The sequence below is a fragment of the Lampris incognitus genome, chromosome 5 (assembly GCF_029633865.1).
Source record: "Lampris incognitus isolate fLamInc1 chromosome 5, fLamInc1.hap2, whole genome shotgun sequence".
Taxonomy (NCBI): Eukaryota; Metazoa; Chordata; class Actinopteri; order Lampriformes; family Lampridae; genus Lampris; species Lampris incognitus.
Genome location: NC_079215.1, coordinates 32642417 through 32664811, shown reverse-complemented (window position 1 = coordinate 32664811; position 22395 = coordinate 32642417). Strand labels below are relative to the sequence as shown.

General features: G+C 45.3%; 1 protein-coding gene across 1 annotated transcript; it reads left to right on the top strand.

Annotated features, from left to right (window-relative positions):
• The first annotated feature begins 11156 nt into the window (after window positions 1–11156).
• On the top strand, window positions 11157–16680 carry ccdc86 (coiled-coil domain containing 86). The gene is made up of 4 exons (XM_056280842.1): window positions 11157–11808; window positions 12509–12638; window positions 12727–12801; window positions 16319–16680. The coding sequence occupies exons 1-4, from the start codon at window positions 11303–11305 to the stop codon at window positions 16460–16462; spliced, it is 855 nt and encodes a 284-aa protein (XP_056136817.1). The 5' UTR covers window positions 11157–11302; the 3' UTR covers window positions 16463–16680.
• The last annotated feature ends 5715 nt before the right edge of the window (window positions 16681–22395 follow it).

Sequence of the window (22395 nt, the reverse complement as noted above, 5' to 3'; positions counted from 1 at the left end):
GTGTCTGACTTCTTTGTGTGTCCTGGTGGGTTATATAGACCCCCCTGCTTCTCCTTTACGACACCTCTGGTCTTGATTATCCTATCAATGGAACCTTTTGGTGGTTGAGCTTTAAGAAGTGCTCATCCTGTTCTACCCTACTGAGCTTAGCAGGGGGTCCTCCTCGTACCAGACACGGTGTCTCTCCCAAGGCCCCAGGGGAGGGCAACCCCCTCCCCTACCCACATTCTTGTGGGAGACCTGCAATATATTTGTCTACATGAAGGTGTCTTCTTCACCCACTGTTCTGGTTACATACAGAGTAATACATTGGTTACATACTGAGTAATACAAAATACACTCGGATTATATTTAATATCACTCAACACATGACAGAGCGTACCAGTATACATACAATGTATAGTACAGTATGTACAAACAGTTTATTGACTGTTACGCGTTCATTTGAATGACAGCCCATGGAAGGAAACTGTTTTTCAATCTGGTTGTTTTGATGGGCAGTGCTCTGTAGCGCCTGCCAGAGGGGAGGAGTTGGATTAGGTTGTGACTAGGGTGTGATGAGTCTGCAGCAGTAGCGGACCGTGCATTTCAGACTTAGGCCTTCGGTAAGACGTCACCTCCTCATAATTACCCATAGACAGCCGTCATATCGCCATGCTACAATGTTTTAGTCGCAAAAGTGGTTGTCATCACAATCATCACCATCATCAAGTTATTTGACACTTTTCACTTTCACAACGGCGACATCGTGTGGCGACATGGTGTAACGTACAGCCTTACTGGAAGTAATCCCGCCGGGCAAATATGCTAGTGTAGAGGAGCTCAAGCAGGAGTCGTGACAACTTTCTCTTTCGGCTACACAACGTGCACCATTTATTCCTTCCACCATTACAACAACAACAAAAAACCCGCGCAGCGGAAGTGTGTCACTGTAAACCCGAACCGAGGAAACAGCAGCTGTAAACTAACGTTCCTACTAGCTCAATAAGGGGAATTATGTAGCCCCATAACCACTACACACGTCCCCCCAGAATTCGCCTTAATACGAAAAGTCAGTGTGGCGAGGGGGGCGGATATCTCTACCCCAACGGCTCCGCTGAACAGGAGCTGGGGGTTGGTTACCCGCAGGCAAAGCAGCAGAGTCCTCACAGCTGGACCGAGGAAAGGGAGGGGCTGGGGAAGCAGGGGGCGGCTCGCCGGGGGAGGGGGGCAGAGCCGGGGGGCGCCCCCGCCGTGGGGGCAGGGCAAGACCAACAGGGCGGTCTAAGTCCAGGTGAGCAGGCTTGAGGCGGTCCACAGAAACCCGCTCCAGCCTGCTGCCAACCTCCACCACAAAGCGCTTATCTCCAGTGTCCCGTACCCGAAATGGGCCGTCGTAGGGTGGCTGCAGGGGACCGCGGTGCGCGTCGTGACGGATGAAAACATACTCCGCCGACCGCAGCTCCGTGGGGACATAGGACTGAGAGCCGCCATGCTGAGAAGTGGGGACCGGTGCAAAAGCCCTGGCTTCCTCCTGCAGCGCAGTCCGTTGGCATCTGGCGGACCAGGGAGCTGTGGCAGTGGGAAGGAAATCCCCCGGGACCCGAAGTGGCTGTCTGTAGACCAGTTCGGCGGATGAGGACTGGAGGTCCTCCTTGGGAGCCGTCCTGAGCCCAAGCATGACCCAAGGCAGTTTGTTGACCCAGCGGTCGTCCTTGAGGGTAGCCCGCAATGCGGCCTTCATCGAGCGATGGAACCTCTCCACCAATCCATTCGCCTGAGGGTGATATGCTGTGGTGCGATGGAGCCTCACCCCTAAACCCGCGGCGATCTCCTCCCAGAGCGCTGACGTGAATTGTGGCCCTCTGTCCGAGGAGAGGTCAGATGGGGTGCCTGAGCGGGCGACCCAGGTTCCGATAAACGCTCAGGCAACCTCAGGCGCTGTCGTGGACGAAAGCGGGATGGCCTTTGGCCATCGCGTGGTCCTGTCGACCATGGTGAGCAGGTATGTGAAACCACGGGAGGGGGGTAGGGGGCCTACCAGGTCCACATTCACGTGGTCGAACCTCCTCTCAGGTACCGTGAAAGGTATCAGGGGCGCTTTGACGTGCCGGAGCACTTTGGAGCGTTGGCACTCCACACAGGTGTCAGCCCAGTCCCTCACATCCTTTTTGAGTCCATGCCAGACAAACTTTGCCGCCACCAACCTCTGTGAAGGCTTTCTGCCAGGGTGAGACAGCCCATGGACTGCGTCGAAGACCCGTCGCCTCCAAGCAGTCGGAACGACTGGTCGGGGCTGACCCGTAGAGATGTCGCACAGGAGCGTGGCGCCGGCGTCATCGAAAGCCACATCCTCCAACTGCAGCCCTGTGTCGGCGGTCCTGCATGCCTGCACTCCTGTGTGGGCGTGGAAAGTCTGCGACGGCCTCCACCTTAGATGGAAGGGGGGCCGCCCCATCCTTGGTGACCCGGTGGCCCAGGAAGTCAATGGTGCTCAGACCAAACTGGCATTTGGCCGGGTTAACTATCAACCCGTGCAGGCTGAGTCTCTTGAAAAGGGCTCTGAGGTGGGACAAGTGCTCAGACACGGAGGTGCTAGCGACCAGGATGTCATCCAGGTACACAAAGAGGAAAGGCAGGTCCCACAACACTGAGTCCATGAGGCGTTGGAAGGACTGCGCGGCGTTCTTAAGCCCAAACGGCATGCGCAGGAACTCAAACAGTCCGAACGGAGTTGTCACAGCCGTTTTGGGGACATCAGCGGGATGGACGGGCACCTGGTGGTATCCACGGACGAGGTCCACCTTGGAAAAGATCATTTTCCAGCCAGGTGGGCGGAGAAATCTTGGATGTGAGGGACCGGGTAGCGGTCCGGTGTTGTTGCGTCATTGAGCCGACGGTAGTCACCACATGGACGCCACCCACCGCCAGGCTTAGGCACTATGTGGAGGGGTGAAGCCCACGGGCTGCTGGAGCGACGGATGATGCCGAGGCGCTCCATGTTCTCAAACTCCGCCTTGGCGACAGAGAGCTTGGTCGGGTCGAGGCGCCGAGCTCGGGCGTGCACCGGCGGGCCGGTGGTGACGATGTGGTGCTCAACCCCATGTTTGGTCGTAGATGACGAGAATGTGGGCTTAGTGAGGTCAGGGAACTCGGAGAGAAGATGGAGAAACACGTCCTCATTGGAGAGCATGCTGGACAGCCTGACGGAGCCTGTATCGCTGAGTGCACACGCGTGTGAAGCGAAGGTGACGGCGTCAATCAGGCGACGATTCCTGACGTCCACCAGCAGCCCATGAGCACAAAGAAAATCTGCACCGAGGAGGGGAAATGCCACGTCGGCGGTGACAAAATCCCAGCTGAACCGCTGTCCATTCAAACACATGTCAATGTGCCTCGTGCCGTACGTACGGACAGAGCTGCCGTTAGCAGCTTCCATGGGAGGGCCGTGAGCGCCCGACAGGGCGTCCACACTCGATGCAGGTACGACACTCCTCTGCGCCCCAGTGTCGCATAGGAAACGCCGCCCCGAGATGGAGTCTCGCAGGAAAAGTAGCCTGTTGTCCTCCACGCCGACGCCCATGGCCACTAGTGAGCGCCGGCCTTGGCGTTTCCCGACGAGCTGAAATTGCACGGGGAGGTGCACTTTTTCGCCTTGGCCCCGAACTTTGCATGGTAAAAGCACAGGCCGGGCTCCTGTCGCCGACCGGGGGTTGCCGCGGCGACCACCATGGAGTCACCAGGTGGTGGCGTGTGGGGGTGGGCAGGGGTGAGCGCGGACGCGCAGTGCTGCTGTTGGCTGGCCAGGAAGAACTTGTCAGCTTCTTCAGCTAGCTTGCGGCAATCGGTAATGCTGGTGTTAGCCAAAGCGGTCCGCACCTGAGCTGGCAGTTGTCGCAGAAATAGTTGTACAAAGAGCAAATCAGGTGTGTGCGCCGGTCCCAGCAGATTCAGCATTTTGTCCATGAGCTCGGATGGCTTGCTGTCGCCCAAGCCTTGCAGAGAAAAGAGACGGTGGGCCCTCTCGGCGTCGGAAAGTTCAAAAATCTTCAAGAGGCTGTCTTTGAGCCCCTTGTATTTGTCTGCCGCCGGAGGATTTGTAAGGAGACTCGCCACTCTAGTTGCAGTCGAACATCCGAGCGCCGATACCACGTAGTAGTATTTAGTAGCATCATCCGTTATTTTGCGGATAGCAAACTGCGCTTCCGCCTGGGCGAACCATGTCGTTGCCGATGACTCCCAGAACTCTGCCAATTTGAGAGAAACCGCGTTGATTTCGTCAACCATGTTCGTTCGAAAGTTTGTCTCTGATAACTACCGAGACAAACGTCGGGGTCACCAGTGTAGAGGAGCTCAAGCAGGAGTCGTGACAACTTTCTCTTTCGGCTACACAGCGTGCACCATTTATTCCTTCCACCATTACAACAACATCAAAAAACCCGCGCAGCGGAAGTGTGTCACTGTAAACCCGAACCGAGGAAACGGCAGCTGTAAACTAACGTTCCTACTAGCTCAATAAGGGGAATTATGTAGCCCCATAACCACTACACTATCAAGAAACTCAACAAACACATCCCAGCCGGGCTGCTGGGCATCAAAACAATCAAACATTAAGCAAATCAACTAGCTGTACAAAAAAATATATTTGACTCACCTGTGTTGTCGATTTGAAGACAAAATCCATTCTCTTTTCTTTCTGGATTAAACGGTCGATCACACGGTCATAGAGCACTCCTTTGGCTTTTGAATAAGACAAGCCAGGTTTTGGAAGCCTGTGTAGTTCCATGACCCCTTCTCTGACGAGAAAAGCAAGCACGCCCAACAGTAAAGTTTTCCGTTTTGCTCGGATCCAGTGAGCCATGGGTACCTTGTGTAGGTTCTTGCCTGGAAATGCCGCACATACGTCTTCCCCAGTTGGGTCAGAGCCGCTAACTGTGGGGTTGATCTGCCCATCTCCACAACCCTTTGCTTTTCCCGAAACGATCGTCTTGAAAATGGTGCGACTAATAAATCTGCCACCACATCATTCACGAGTTCTCAGTGAGACATTATTCTCATTCACGGCTAGCTAGCTTAGCTAACTAAATCAAAAACACAAACGCTAGCTAACATTAGCCACCAACTACCGCGATGCGCTGCGGAATGCATCCACAACGGTTTCAACCACAGACCTAGGTGCTGCTGCTGATTGGCTGAACAATCGGTCAAGTAGGCTGTATGCAGCAAAGGCCCTATGACGCCATGCAAATATAAAAGAATACGCCCATTCACTACACATCAAAATCTGATTGGTTGAGTAATCTATCAATCCCGTATTAACGCCTAATTTATTTAGTTAGCAGAGACCTTCCTTCACTCGAGATGTCGAAGGCATTGGCAGGAGAAGTCTTCTCACACGGTTACAACAGGGAAAAAGTTGATTGGATTTGTTTTGGCCGAGAGTCTGCAAGAAGAGCCTCCCGAATTCGCATGTGTAGTCGAAATCGAAATGTAATGTGATATTAACATTAACATATTGATTAGAAGATTGTATTATATTTATGAAAGTGCTTTCCTTTTTTTGTGTGGAGTCTTAGGCCTTCTAGAAGGCCCTGACGGTTCGCCGCAGGTCTGCAGTGATGTTGCCTGCCCGTTTCCTTAGTCTGGAGGTGTATAAGTCCTGAATGGAGGGCAGGTTGGCACCAGTGATTTTCTCTGCAGACCTAATTTATCATTGTAATCTGTCCCTGTTCTGTTTTGTAGCCGAACCAAACCAGATAGTGATGGATGTGCAGAGGAGAGACTGGATTATTGCATGTAGAACTGAATTAGCAGTTCCTGAGGCAAGTTGAATTTTCTGAGCTGGCGGAGAAAGTACCTCCTCTGCTGGGCCTTTTTAATGATTGTGTCTATGTTGGATGCCCACCTTAGGTCCTGGGAGATTGTGGAACCCAGAAATCTGTAGGTTTTCACCACAGACACTGTGCTGTTGAGTATGGTGAGGAGGGGCAGTTTTGAGAGACTCCCCGCAAAAATCCACTGTCATCTCCACTGTTCTAAGCATGTTCAGCTCCAGGTGGTTATGGCTGCACCAGAGGGCCAGCTGATCAACCTCCCGTCTATATGCAGACTTGTCACCATCCTGGATAAGGCCAATGATGGTTGTATCGTCCACAAACTTCAGGAGCTTAACAGACAGGTCAGCTGAGGTGCAGTCATTTGTGTAGAGGGAGAAGAGTAGACGGGAGAGCACACATCCCTGGGGGATGCCAGTGCTGATTGTCTGGGTGCTGGATGTGATTTTCCCCAGCCTCACCAGTTGCCTCCTGTCAGTCAGGAAGTTTTTAATCCACTGGCAGATGGGGGCTGGTACAGTGAGCCGGGTGAGTTTGGAGTGGAGGATATTGTGGTATTGTCTTACATGCCTTATCATTCCAGTAGGTGGCAGTAGCGCCTAGCACTACAGACTGTACGTGTTGATATGTGTATATGTCCCTGAAGAAGAGTTCCGAGTAAAGAAAGTTGAAACTACACTTTGCGTTGTCCGTCTGCTCTTTTCATGCTAACGGTACTACTCAACATATTGGCGACGACGGGATAATTATGGCCCTACTAGGTATTTCGCCACCTCCGGCATTTTTACGCAGCCCGGGTGTGCCCACTGTCCACTTTGATACGTGGATTCGTATGTTTGATAACTACGTGATGGCTCTTGCTGACAAGATGGAAGACAAGAGGAAGCGCGCCCTGCTAATTCATACAATCGGTGCAGAGGCACAACGCATTTTTTATACACTGCCAGTCGATAGTGACTCTTATGCAGATGCTTTGAAAGCATTGAAAACTTATTTTGTCCCGAAGTTGAATGTCGTGGCAGAGAGAAATAAGTTTCGACAGAGATCTCAGAGGATTGGTGAGTCTACTGCAGAGTTTGCTGCTGCCCTGCGTGAACTCGTTGCTGCATGTGAGTTTGGCGGGCTTGCTGATGATATGATGAGAGATCAGATTGTTGAAAAGACGAACAATGCTAGGATTAGAGAACGTCTGCTGCTTGAGGGAAATCTGACTCTGGAGAAAGCCATTACAATTTCATGCCAGATAGAACATGCAGTAGCTGGGGCTAAAGCGATGACCACTACACACCATGGAGCGTCAGCAGAAGTCGGCATGGTGCGTGGGGGGTCTACGTTCCGAGGCGGGAAACACAGACGTCCACAGAAGCCTTCACCCTCCTTCCCGCCCTCCTTCCAACGCGGCTGCTGCTGGTAAGAGTTGCTACCGGTGTGGCTCCACAAACCACCTAGCAAATGATCCCAAGTGCCCAGCTAAATCAGCCATTTGTAGACAATGTAACAAGAATGGACATTATGCCAAAGTGAAGAAATACACCGATGAGCGTCGGGGTGCACGGTCTCCTACATTCCAGTGTGGATCGTATGTGCGGGTTAGGAAGCCTGGGATCACAAAGAAAGGACACTTCATGTTCACACAGCCCTTCCAGGTGGTGGCTCAGAGAGGCCCTACAACCTATGAATTGTCTGACGGTAGGGTGTGGAATGCCATGCACCTGTCACCTGCCTCTGTACCAGGTTCTGCTGCACACCCACAGCCCACTGTCCAGCCAGAGGATGTTTACATGCCCCCTCCTGCTGCCCCGCCTCCTCGAGCATCTCCTGTTCCCCAGCGAGGCCGCAGGCAAGTTCACCCTCCTGCTTGGTTGGAGGACTATGTACCCTAAACTTTTCAGAGGGGCAGGTTGGGTGTGTAATTGACTGTGTTATGGACTGTTACACTTAATATGTTTTCACCTTAAAAAAGGACTGTTGCACCTTCATATGTTTGTAATATCAGCAACAAAGGAAGAAAAAGTAATTGGTATTGAAAAGGGAAAGTAAGCAGATATACTGTTTTGTATAAGGTGAATTTGAAAAAAAAAGAAAGAAAGGACACCTGTCTTGTCTGTTTGTTGGTTGGTAAATACACTGTTCATGTGTTATCACGAAGTAATCTATGGCAAATGCACTGACATTCTGATAAGATGTTTTAGTTACAGTGATGACTGCACTTTCAGTTTAAAATTGATATGCAATATTTGTGACATATATTTGATATGCTATATAAGCTACTTTGTTACAAATGATTGAGAAGTCAGAGTCGTTTACTTAAAGTGTTCATTCAAAACATGGTTTATTGCAGGAATGTTATTCTTAAAAGAGAGGGATATGTGGTATTGTCTTACATGCCTTATCATTCCAGTAGGTGGCAGTAGCGCCTAGCACTACAGACTGTACGTGTTGATATGTGCATGTCCCTGAAGAAGAGTTCCGATTAAAGAAAGTTGAAACTACACCTTGCGTTGTCCGTCTGCTCTTTTCATGCTAACGGTACTACTCAACAGATATCTGGGATGATGGTGTTGAACGCTGAGCTGAAGTCCACAAACAGGACCCTTGCATATGTCCCTGGGGAGTCGAGGTGTTGGAAGATGTAGTGCAATCCCGTGTTCACTGCATCATCCACTGACCTGTTTGCTCGGTAGGCAAACTGCAGAGGGTCGAGCAGGGGGCTGTGATTTCCTTCAGGTTGGCCAATACCAGTATCTTGAAGGATTTAATGAATACAGACGTTAAGGCAATGGGCCTGTAGTCATTTAATCCTGTGATGCGGGGTTTTTGGGGACTGGGGTGATAGTGGATCTCTTGAAGCAGAAGGAGACTTCACACAGCTCTAGTGCTCTGTTGAAGATCAGTGTGAAAATGGGGGCCAGCTGGTCAGCAGACTTTAAGACAGAAAGACGACACGCCATCCGGGCTCAGTGCCTTCCTGGTCTTCTGTCTCTGGAAGAGCTGGCACACGTCAAGTCAAGTTAATTGCATTTGTATAGCCCAATATCAAGTCCTCAGCGTGCAGGTGCGGCTTTGGTGGGGAGGGGACAGCAGAGAGGGGCTGGCAGAGAGTGCAGTTGGTTGTGTATACGCCCATTTCACGCCGCGGCCATCTTGGATTTGAAAAAAAAAACCAAGTGGTGGGAATTTAGCCACGCCCCCTTCTTACTCAATCGGAAATCAATGCAGCTGGGGCCAGCACCAAACATGGTTTGGGCTTCCAACCTCGAGCACCTACCGTCATTTACCATAATATGAAAACTAAGCTGGATCTTTTCTTTTTCGAGTACTTTCTGCCTCTCCTGTGCCAGTGAGGAGAGACACACACACACAGGGCTGTATTCAAAGAAGCAGTTTAATCACAGTAAAATAAAAAATAAGACACGTTTAATTTTTATACTGTACATTCAATATTTATACATTAGATTGTCCCATCTACAATATTTTCATTCTTTGTCCTTTAACTTTAACAAAACTGTTGGTTCATTTTAAACTAAAATATGTTCAGTCAACTGTCATTCTGTTGTAGCAATAAACTGGAACTCGCTACCAACTCAAATCATCAATTGTTTACTAAACTAAGATAGTGATTGCGCATCTCAAGGTGTGGGCTAAAAAATGGGACTGTACTGAAATGAAGTTAAATAAGTTTCAATCTATCTAAGGTTTGTGTGCACTATTTTCTTGTCAGCTGAATTTAACAAAGCTTTAAAACAGTGGTCCCTGAAAATTTGTTAGGAGAGCACACACAGTCCACAGTTGGTTGACTGTTCCACTTAGTGAAAGGGGTATGACTCCATCAAAAATGTGGTACTCCTTTATGCGTCTTATTGACCGTTCGACGTGTATTCTCAAGCCAGCAATACTCTGTGTGTCTGTGAGCTCATCACAGCTAAACTGTCCACTTGGGCCTAAAAATGCAGGGATGACAAGTTTTACATCTATTTCATCGAGCAGGTCTTTGATAAGGAAACCCTTATCGGCCATGACCTCATCACCTGACTCTAAGAGGTCCAGAACACCTGACCTCTTAGTTATCTCCTTATCAGAAATACATCCTGTGTATAGATTACTTACCAGGCTAACTGACCCTGAGGGAGTGATCCCAATTAGGGATTTCAGTGAAGTGTTACTTTTATAATGGGAGTATGTCATGGTGTTCAAAACCTTCGAACTAGCTGTCTCGATGCGGATCTCTGTGCAGTCTAGTATCACTCTTGTGTTTGGGTAGAATTCCCTGAATACTGGTGGCATTAGCTCGTCTACTGCTGCTCTGCTAGGCCATATTGGGAGGGTCCCTAACATAAAGAGCAAATAGTTGGCCCACGTCGTACAGTTCCTGCTGACTGTGGCCGGCGACACATTGAATCGTACAGATAAATCCAGAGCAAAAAAGCCCTGCCTCACACGGCACAAGAACAGGAAAAACTGATCAATCAGCGATAAATGCTCTGCATGGAAGCCAGACACAGAAATGTGTTCTAGGTTATGGCTGTTCCTTTGCATTTGAGTCCATCACACAATGGACTCTGCAGTAGGCTGTAAAGCTAGGAAGAGTGCTTTGAGGGTGTGGTAATCCTTAAAACCAGTGTAAAACCTGATCAGATTGGGCGCACACTGGAAGCGTTCTAGACCAAAACGCTCACTTTTCAGCTTTTTATTTTCATCCTCCAGGAAAGCGATGCGTTTCTTTACTGCGTCAAGCTGGTCTTCCACAGAAAGGGGCTTCACATCGTAGTCATGATCAGGTGGAGTCGCCCAAACCTCACTGGACACATGAGGATATGTCATACGTGTGGGAAGCAATATAAATCCACACATTTTCCTGTTATCAAGATGATGTGTCAGAACAGAGCTATCCACTATTGAAAGATTAGTGAATATATATATACACACATATATACAGATTTATCTCTTTCCCTTCTTTGATAGGAGTTGCAGGATGGTACACAGCAGTACGACATGTTGCTTCCAGCAGTGTTTTCAATTAAGTAAGAAGGGGGCGTGGCTAAGTTACCACCGCTTGGTTTTTTAAAATCCAAGATGGCCGCGGCGTGAAATGGGCGTATTGTGGCTGGAGAGGGTGAGGGTGGGGGTCCATGTATTTATTACTGTCATTATTAGTTCTTTAAATAAAAATCAAGTTTATGGTTATTAATAAGGAGAACTATGAAGAAAGTTGATCAATTAGTCAAATCGGTCAATTATCTCTCCAGCAACAGTGAGTAACGGTAATGTGCTGTAACGGTAATGTGATGTAGGATGCCAACCGCCTAATGCAGCAAGCAGAAGAGAGGGGAGGAGAAGAAGAAGAAAAAGAAGACGAAGAAGAAGATGTCACGTGGTTATGACGTCACAGTGCGGCGACTACACGTGGATTTACCGATTGAGGCGCCATTGACTTGTAGTTTGCGGGTTCTGTAAAGAGACTTTTGTCAGTAGATAAGGGCTTTCCAGACATGGCACAAGAGGCCGAAATAACACCAGACCTCGAGTTGCCTCCACCGGTAGCTACGCGGACTCGTAGCGGACGCAATACGCGTACTCCAGTCGCGCTTATCAACTCTCGGGTGCCCAGTACAGTTAAAGTCTCGACACGGAGGACGAAGAAATCAGTTCCTGCGGAGCTGACGGGCCAAAAGCCAGACTTAGACCTTAACCCAGAACCAACCAACCCGCCATCCATGTTATCCACGAGCATACCCACCGAGCCAGCGACAGCACCGTGTCCTGAATCTAAACAAACAGAACCGTGTTCAGAGTTTGCTGATACAGACACACTTAGCAGTAATGCTAACAGAGATGGTGTTCATACCAGCCTAAAACCAATGGAAACGGCACCTGCATGCCCAGAGAAAACAGTAGGAAATGATATTCAGTCAGCGTACAATGGAAAACAAAATCCAGCTATTCCTTTGGGCAAACCAAAATCAGGACGAGTGTGGAAGGACCGTAATAAACAAAGGTGAGATCGTCACTTGAGCATAACAGTGTTTGTGTTCACAGAGTTTAATTATAAAGCCGAAATCCGTGATTTCCCTGGCGGTGAGAATTATTACAGACAAAGTGTAGCAGTCCTACCGGCTCAGCAATAAACAGTTCCCATCCTGGTTGAAATGGCATGCTCGAACAACAGCTAGCTCAGGCAATCTAATAACTACGTCAGTCTATATGGAAACCCTGTTCTACTGTAATATTGATAGTAGAACTGGTAGATCAGTCCAACGGAAACGTCACCACATCATGTTTCAGTCCTTTTTCCTGTTTGAGTAGGAATATGTTTGCTGTTGCACCAATGTTCACAATCTGCAGATATAGTCAATCCTTGTGTATATATCTGAAGATTGTTGTGTTGTTATTCTATGTTAATAACACTGAGAGAGCCACGAAACCGGAGTCAAATTCCTTGTAGTGCAAACCGGCATGATCAGTAAACTTGATTCTGATGTTTGGTCCTATCTGGTCTAACATTTCAACAGAGGTATTTGGATGCCAGTTGTGTAACCTGATTCCATGGTCCAGGTGAATAAAATATCTATTAGTAATGCTGAACACAGATTTCAGCTTTGAAATAGGAAAGCACTGTACTTTCATTTTGTTTAACACATCAGGTTCCTGTCATGGGTTTTCAATGAAACAGTTTTAAATGTTATTTTGCCTTACAGGTTCTCTGCACTTTTAAGAGATAAGCCATTGCGCTCTTCTTGGGAGAAAAAGATGGAAGCTAAGCGAGAGAAGGAGCTGGTCAAGAAGTATTCTCTTGAACTTAAAGAGATGAAAGCCAGAGAGAAGGAGGTTGGTCATACTGTGTAGATTACTTTGACTCTTGTAAAACACAAGCATTTGTCTGCCCTCACTAATTTCATATGTCTTTCCATAACAGGAAAAAAGGAAACGGCGAGAAGATAACTTGAAACGGCGTGCTGAGAATGAGCGCAGGGCAGAGATTGTGCAAGTGGTATGTCAACTATTTACGTACATATAATTGAACATGGTTCATTAACTCAAAGGCTCATGCACTCAAGTTTGCAGACCACAAGTCCTCCAGGTAGTCACTGACCCCATTTATCATGCAATATGTATTCTGATAAATTATGCTGGTAAGGAAAAACTCCTATTAGTGTGAGATTTAAAGCAGCACATATAATAAGCAGCACATATAATAATAATTATCATTACATTTATATAGCACTTTTCTAGACACCCAAAGCGCTTCACATATTATGAACATATGATCATATATTAATAATAATATAATGCTAATATCATAATATTAACATATTATGATCATATTAGCACTTCATATTATGAACAAAAAATATTTATCTGGCATTGTTCACACCACAGGTGAAAGTGGGCCACTTTTTTTTGTTTGCTTACATGTGACAGAAATTTAATTTTTCTGAGCATTACGAACACAATAATCTACTATTTTCAGATCAGAGTTTTGGCCACTTCCATATCTGGTCCTAGATAACATGTATATCCGATACGTGGCAAAGTGTCCTCAGATTGGAATTCATGTTTTTACACTGCGCAGTCACAGACCACTGTCACCATCGGTCATTGTTAGCAGAGGCTCACTTAAAAAATACAGAGGACAACAGCCAAAGGGGTCAGTGGAGAGACAGAAATATATATAGTTTGATTGACTTTTGGGGCAATACTTTCTTTCGAGCAAAGCTCGGAACATATCGCAATGATAATCCTCAACACAAACGATTGCACCACTATACTGCATGACAAATCAGAATTGTATTTATTTCCAAGTACAAGAACATGAAAGGAGATTGTCTTGGTATGTTGGTGCAAGAGGGAAAACTAACAGTAAAGATAAAAGCTGAAAATAATAAGAAATAAAATGTATATATAGGATAAAAAATAAGGTGTGATCACCACCGGTTTAGAGTTGAAACATGAGAGACCACGTGGCAGCTCCTGATGCTTGGCACTGGGTGGCAGGAGCTGTATTTACAAAAAAGTTAAATGAGAATTTTAAGAAGTTATTTACAGGTTAGTGCAGGTTTTATGCAAGGTGTCCATATACAGAGAGCAGAGTGGGGACGATAAATTAATTAATTAATTATTTATTTATTTCGGTCATACATTTGTGTGCATATGCAACAGACAGAAGAAAAAAAACATCATCGTACATATTTACATCAGTCCATTTCGCACAACAAAACTCAGTCAATCAATGACTGAAAAAGGAATAGACTGAAGGTCAAGGCTTATTGTTGCCTATCCTATAGAAGGGGTTTGGGTAGGCAGCAGTGTCAGGATCTGTGGGTGTCTAGGGGCTTGTCAGAAAGGCTTACTGCTGTAGGGAAGAAGCTGCTCTTGTGGTATGAGGTTCTGGTTATTATATACCTCAGCCTCTTGCCAGAGGGGAGTGTTTTGAAGAGACCATGGCCTAGGTGAGAAGGGTCAGCCGTGAATTTCCTGCTCGCCTCAGTGTGCTGGAGGTGTAAAGGTCCTGAAGGGATGGCAGGTTGCAGCCAGTCACCCTCCAGCAGAGCGAATTGTACGCTGCAGTCTACCCTTGTCCTTCGCAGTGGTAGCAGCATACCAGATAGTGATGGAGGAGGTGAGGATGCACTCATGATGGCAGTGTAAAAATGCACCACCATTGGCTTTCGCAGTTCGGTCTTTTTCAGCTGCCACAGGAAGTACATCCTCTGCTGTGCCTTCTTGGTGAGGTAGCTGATGTTCAGTGCCCACTTGAGGTCCTGGGTGATGATGGTGCCGAGGAAGTGGAAAGATTCCACAGTGTCGACTGGGGAGCCACACGGGGTGATGGGGGCGGGTGGAACTGGGTACTTACTGAAGTCGCACAACCATCTCAACTGTCTTAAGAGTGCTGAGCTCCCAAGTTGTATTGGCCGCGCCAGTACACCAGATAGATGGTCAGTCTCTCACATAAGATTAACAGTTAACCTGCCATTTCATTGATTTCCATGATAGACTGCCCCACAAATATTGTGTAAATATTATGTATTTATTATTTGTTGCCATCGTGCACACATGCAAGTCATGCATGTGATGTTATTTGTTGTGGTAGGACCCAGATGGAAGCTGCAGCATTTATGTTTTTGCATTTTCTGCGCCTATTAGTTATTAAAATCTGTGGAATTTTGTGGAATGGATCTTTTTGCTTCTTGGGCATATAGCAGCCATTGCGGGTGTGTGTTACTGTCACACTTAGGCTGCCTCATTGTTCTCCTGTAGCACCAGAGAAAATATTAAAGCGTTAAATTCAAGTGAGAAGTGGTGGTTTACATTCTAATTCTGCAGAAATTCTGCGGCGTAGATTCCATGTGGCCGTAGCTGTTGTAAATGTGCTCATGCAGGTCTTTTCAGGACAGAGCTCTGTTCACTCTTGTCAGATATGGGTCACTTACTGCAGATATGGGCAAAAAAAGGATGGATCTAAGAGGAAAAACTGGAATTGAGCATTAAGACTTGTAATGTGAACATAGACTTTGTTTGACTTCTGGCTCTGGTCATAAAAGACAGGTCTGCTGTCTTCCTACCAACTTGTTTTCTTTGCAAGTTGTACACAAAAAAATGAGATCTCCTCACTACGTGGACAAAGTGCAGACTGATAATGCATATAAATCTAAGGTGCAAATGCAAAGGACGTGATCAGTAGGGTTGTAGTACTTAAGTATGGACTTGGTCTCATCTTGGACTTCATAGCATAAGGATTCAGACATGACTTGTTATTGGACAGAGCTGCATGTTTAACCTTAAAGGTAAAATTCAGCAAATTTCAACCTTATCTGTCTCTCTGCAACAGGGACAGCATATGATAAATACCTGCAGTTCTTCCCAATTGTTTCTGTATCTCTGGGGCAGCATACGAAACAGTTTTTTTTTTCTGTCATGATGTCAGTTGGTAGATGGAAAAACTACAACCTGACTGAGTTTTTAATCTCCGCTGTATTGTAAAGATGCCGGGGGAAAAAATCCTAGTTTTCTAAGCTAAATTATGTTTCTAACTGTGGAAATGACATCCCACAACAGTACCCCAGATGATTCTATGGATGATGATACAGAAGCTTGCACACAATGTATTCTGATAAGTGGCACTGGCACTGTTGGAAAAGCTCTGTTAGCAGGGGAACACTGATTTCTCGGTCACTATAATATGCAGTGAGGGTTGTATTGTGTCAGTCGACCACATTACCCATCAGCACTGACTGCACATACACAACACCATCTTCGATATTTTCCTTCAACTAGGCTGTCACAATGATTGACAAGTGTCTAAGCATATCCATAATAAACCATTTTCTAACAAAATGGGTCTTGTTGAGGGAGAAATAGGAATGTTAAGTATGCTAACACGGTACCACCATTGTCATTACACTTGGGATGAACGTTGAGCTTAGAATAATGTTTCTACCATGGCTTTCCACTATGTTGGTGGTTTCTTTCTTTGGGAAAAACGTTTTCTTTTTGTCTCCTCACAGATCCGGAATCCAGCAAAGATTAAGAGGATGAAGAAAAAACACCTGAGGAAGATTGAGAAGAGAGACACATTGGCTTTGTTGCAAAAGTCACAGCCCCAAAATAAAAAGGCCCCTGGACAGGGGGTGAAAGCGGTTGACCAGTAAAAATTAACACATTGATTGTGACATATGAACTGGACTAAACTGTATGAGAAAGGGAGCATCTTATTCCTTAAGTGTCAGTAATACCTAACACCACCCTTCCATTATTGACAAATGGAATATACATAAATAAGTCATGTGGGATATATTTATGTATATAAACAAATCTAACTGTAGGCTTATACTTGCAATTATCTCTGAATCAAGGTCAATAAACTGTTCAAAATTAATTGCAGTTATTCTTGAAATTGTAGGGCTCTACTATGGGAGTATTTCACTTGAATATGCCTCTAAAATAGATATGTGCGAAACGGAAAAATAATTTATGAGGACAGTGTGAGTAAAGATTACAACCTACCATAGTCAGTCAGGGACAGACGCGTTTAATAAGTTTCACAAACATAGCTAAAAATGAGGCCCTTACGTTTTTATTTTGAGTGAAAAAGAGACGAGGAGGAAGAAGAATCCAGCGAGGGGGATTTGCAAAGTTTAACTACTAACGAGTTAAACTTTGCAACAAGGCTTTGCAAGTAGTGTTGTGTCATTTTTGAACCATTTAAAGCTTTTGGATGAATGAACTGAACTAAATCACTCCCTGAAATAATCCGTTCAGTATCTGTCAATCCAGTTGAGCAACCTGCAGGGATGCACTCACTGAGTTATTCAAGTCATCCATTCGCAGGAATAATGGGGTGTGTTCAAGACAGCAAATACACAGCTGATTTGGGTTGCTGCAATGATTCAACAATATTGGTCTTGGACTACTATTTTTGGCTGCTCCCGTTGGGGGTTGCCACAGCGGATCATCCGTTTCAATCTCTTACTATCCTCTGCATCTTCCTCTGTCACTCTAGCCAATGCATCTCCTCCCTCACCATATCATATCTATAAACCTCCTCTTTGGCCTGCCTCTTTTCCTCTTCCCTGGCAGGTCCATATTCCGCATCCAGTAACATTTTCTATGAAGTTTGCATCTATAACGTCCTATAAGCATCTATAACGCCCTTTAAATGTAGCTATAAGTCATAAGATTCATTATAACCATGTATACGCCCTCACAACACCTCATAACCACCTTTATGATGCATTATGTCAATTTAAAATGGATTTATGCATTATAAATATGTCATCATTAGCCTGTTTAGCTGTCAAATGTCCTAATGCATCATAGCCAAGGCTCAGCATTTTCAGTTTTTATTTTTCAAAGCCATCCAGCATGCCGAATTTCGCCACAAGAGGACAGTTACATAACCTCACACAAAAAGGAACAACTTTTGGATCCGTGGAAACATAAAATCCGGGTGAAAATCAGTTAAAAAATCTGGGTATTTTTCGGCGAGAATCGGTAAAAACCGAAAACGCTGAGCCTTGATCATAGCCAACTTGTTTTGCTGAAGTTTTGTAGAGATGCATAATGAGACTTCAGTGCTAATTCACAGTCTTCAGCCATAGCTGTTAGTAATTTTGATACACATTATAGGAAAGTATGGGCATTATAGATGCAAGCTTCATAGAAAGTGTTACCCAGCATCCTTCTCCCAATATACCCAGCGTCTCTCCTCTACACATGTCTAAACCATCTCAATCTTGCCTCTCTTGCTTTGTCTCCAAACCATCCAACCTGAGTTGTCCCTCTAATATACTTGTTCCTAATTCTGTCCTTCTTCATCACTCACAATAAAAATCTTAGCATCTTCAACTCTGCCACCTCCAGCTCCGCCTCCTGTCTTTTTGTCAGTGCTATTGTCTCCAAACCATATAACATAGCTGGTCTCACAACAATCTTGTAAACCTTCCCTTTAACTCTTGCTGGTACCCTTCTGTCGCAAATCACTCCTGACACTCTTCTCCACCCATTCCACCCTGCCTGCATGCTCTTCTTCACCTCTCTTCCACACTCCCCGTTACTTTGAACTGTTGCTCCCAAATATTTAAACTAATACACCTTCGTCACCTCTTCTCCTTGCATCCTGACCATTCCACTGTCCTCCCTCTCATTCATGCGTATTCTGTCTTGCTCCTACTCTCATTCCTCTTCTCTCCAGTGCATACCTCCACCTCCTCTCCAGGCTCTCCTCAACCTGCGCCCTACTCTTGCTACAGATCACAATGTCATCCACGAACATCATAGCCCACAGAGACTCCTGTCTGATCTTGTCTGTCAACCTGTTCATCACCATTGCAAACAAGAAAGGGCTCAGAGCCGATCCTTGATATAATCCCGCCTCCACCTTGAATCCATCTGTCATTCCAACCACACATGCCGCCACTGTCACACTGCCCTCATACATATAATAATAATAATAATGATAATAAATCAATCTTATATAGCGCTTTTCAAGTACTCAAAGTCGCTTTACAATAAATGGAGTGAAACAAGACGACAGATGAACATAACACAGACATACAGGGGAGGATGGGAAGGGGGGCTACGAGAGGGAGAAGCGGCAGCCACAGACGATGCCAGCAGTACTCTCCGACTTGGACAGATATAAAGGGAAAGAAAAACAAACATCATAAATCACATAAATCATGGATGCAGGTCAAGCGCTCAGTATATACTGCACCACTCTTATGTACTTCTCTGCCACTCTCGACTTCCTCATAGAATACCACACCTCCTCTCTCGGCACCCTGTCATATGCTTTTGCTAAATCCACAAAGACACAATGTAACACCTGCTGGCCTCTGTATTTCTCAATCAACATTCTCAAAGCAAACGTCGAGTCTTTGTTGCTCTATCGTAGCATGAAACCATACTGCTGCTCGCTAATCATCACCTCTCCTCTTAAGCTTATTTCCACCACTCTTTCCCATACATAACTGCATGATGTGGCTGATCAACTTTATACCTCTGTAGTTGCTACAGTTCTGCACATCACCCTTATTCTTTAAAATTGGTACCAGTATGCTTCTTATTCACTCCTCAGGCATTCTCTCACTTTCCAAGATTATGTTAAACAATCTAGTTAAAAACCCCACTGCTATCTCTCCTAAACACCCCCAATTCCTCCACAGGTATGTCATCTGGACCAACTGCCTTTCCACTCTTCATCCTCTTCATAGCTGCCCTCACTTCCTCCTCGCTAATCCTCTGCATTTCCTGATTCACTGTTCCCACATCATCCAACCTTCTCTCTCTCTCATTTTCTTCATTCATCAGCCCCTCAAAGTACTCCTTCCACCTTCTCAACACACTCTCCTTGCTTGTCAGCACATTTCCATCTCTATCCTTGATCGCCGTAACCTGCTGCACATCCTTCCCAACTCGGTTCTTTTTTGTTGTCAATCAGTACAAGTCCTTTTCTCCTTCCTTAGTGTCCAACCAGTGACTCGTGTCTCAACTGTGAGTGACTGTGAAGTGTGAAGCCCCAGCCAGCTAAACACCGAGGACAGTAGTCCTTTGTCTTTCTTGGACTCCAGGTTACAAAACCAGTCCTAATGTATGTAGCCCAACATTAATTTAAACTGTTTATTCAGCTGTTCAGAAGCTCAATCATACCAACAATCAAGTATCACAGGCAAATTGCATGATCATCTGGGAGGTTTTCAGCAAAGAGGTTCTTTTACTACACGTTTACACAACAGATGCATTTTACATCACACCATGATATCAAAAATGCTGTATGTATTTTGTCATGTTAAAGTTGGTGATGCCTTATTCTTACATATGTTCCGGTAATTCTTATAGACACCGTTAGAAAGGGAAGCGTGATGAAAGGAAAAAGGGAGAAGTTAATGTCTTTCTTTTACAACAATTTGATGCCACTCTGTTAATAAGCTTATCATCAAAGAAGTTGCGGGGATGATGTTTTGTTTATGCAGCAGATGGAAAGTAGGAGAAAATATCGCTAAATAAAAGTCAAGTCAATTTTATTTGTATAACCCAATATCACATATTACAAATTTGCCTCAAGGGGCTTTACAGCAACACAACATCCTGTCCTTAGACCCTCGTATCAGATAAGCAACAACTCCCCCCCAAAAAAAACCTTTAACAAGGAGAAAAAATAGGAAGAAACCTAAAAAAAAGTTTGTAGTTCAGTTTGACTGTCCCGAGTGTACCTGTCCTGTCAGTGTGGGATTTGTTCCATTTTACCATTTGTGATGCAGAAATAACCTTTTTTTATGTTGTGCCTTTGCAGGAGAAGAATTGTCAATGTACAGAAGAATTCAGTTATCTCATATATACTGAAATATGTTGTATCACGTGACATGAAATAGGATTAGTCTGACCTGTTCCTTCACTTTGGGTGTGGTGGCAAACTGTATCTTTGTTGAAACGTTTCTTTAAAACATTGCTCCTTCAGCAAATATGTCACATGTCATCAAACAAAAGCATCTGATGTATGATTACACACCCTAACATAGTGCCAAAGGTCATTCAAAGTATAACATCTTTTTTAATTTTATTTTTATTTTTACTAAATAAGACTCAACACGTAAACACTTTTTTTTGTGACATTTTGACTATCTAAATTCTCAAGACCTTGTAGTTGTTGTTCAGCGATAAAGGTTGATAGCTTTTCACCAGGATGTCTTTATTCATGCTCAATAATCCAGGTAAAGAAATCACAGAAAGTTGAATCAGTTCATCTGGACACAACGTTTATTGAGAGAAACGTCTGATCACTCATCTAAGTGAGCTCTTCAGTCTAAACTGACTGCAGGTGTCCCCCCCCCCTATAAACAATACAGTGGCATAACGACCGAAACCAATGACCGGTTTCATATGCAAATTACCTTGACTATTAACTAGAGTTACAATGGCCATGTGTACTATTCACAGAGGATTGGGGAATAGTGTCACCAGAAACAGTTTGTGTTAACCTGTATGCAGGAGGAAGTTTGAGGATAGTCCAAACTTGATAAAATTGCAGTTTGGCATTCACAATTGCCCACAAGATTTCCTGGAAGACCTTCAAGACCAGATGTAATAATGAATTTTTGTTGGTTCATTTTTTTCTCCTACATTTAGTTTGAGAGGACAGGCCACTGCACATTGTCTATTGCTGGCGTTATTAACATTCTTTAATCAAATTTATGTTTCAATATGTGACCTTCAGTTATGAATTTGTGTGAACAGAGATTTATTCTTGTACACACCATTAGTGAGTTCAGTAACCAGTCATAACAGTTCGATAACCAAGTGCACTGCTGACACTCTATGGATTTGGTACACTTTAATCGTCCCCGTAGGGAGATTCTTCCTCTGCATTTAACCCATTTTAGCTGTGTAGCTAGGAGCAGTGGACAGCCGCCGTGCAGTGCCCAGGGACCAACTCCAGTTCATCTTGCCATGCCTCGGTCAAGGGCACAGACAGCAGTCAAGGAATAAAACTCAGAGGAAGTTAGAGGAATAAAACTAGTCAACAACAATAAAGGAAATAAAAATACAAGAAGAACGAATGAGATTATAGGTATTTAGTTCATAAGGTCATGTTAAATATTCACTTCGCAGAGGAATTTTTGATAGCTCCTCAAGCACCTACTTTAAGTTTTGTTTCAGTTTTTGCCAATGCTGAGTGACAAATTAAATAATGAGCTGTTCAAAAACAATCTTCCTTTTTCAAAGAAAAGTGTTTTCCGTGCAAGTCTTTAAGGAATTGGGCTGGACAGAATCAAGGTTATAACTCAAAATGTTGCAACAAATAAAACAAAACATGTTTTGAGTTCTGCATTTAACCTTTAATAAAATATAGGCTACCGTTTTTCTGCTTTATTTTAACAGTGACAGTAGAGAGATGGGAAAGGCAGAGAGGGGATGACATGCAGCAAGGGGCCCAGGCCGGGTTCGGGGCCGGGCCGGATTCGCCACTGTGGTAAGGACTCAGCCATATGTGGTACGCGCTCCTACCAGGTGAGCCACAGGGGCGCCAGACCTATTCAGATATCACATACTTGCTTTGTGACATGCCCATCGGAATACTTGGGTC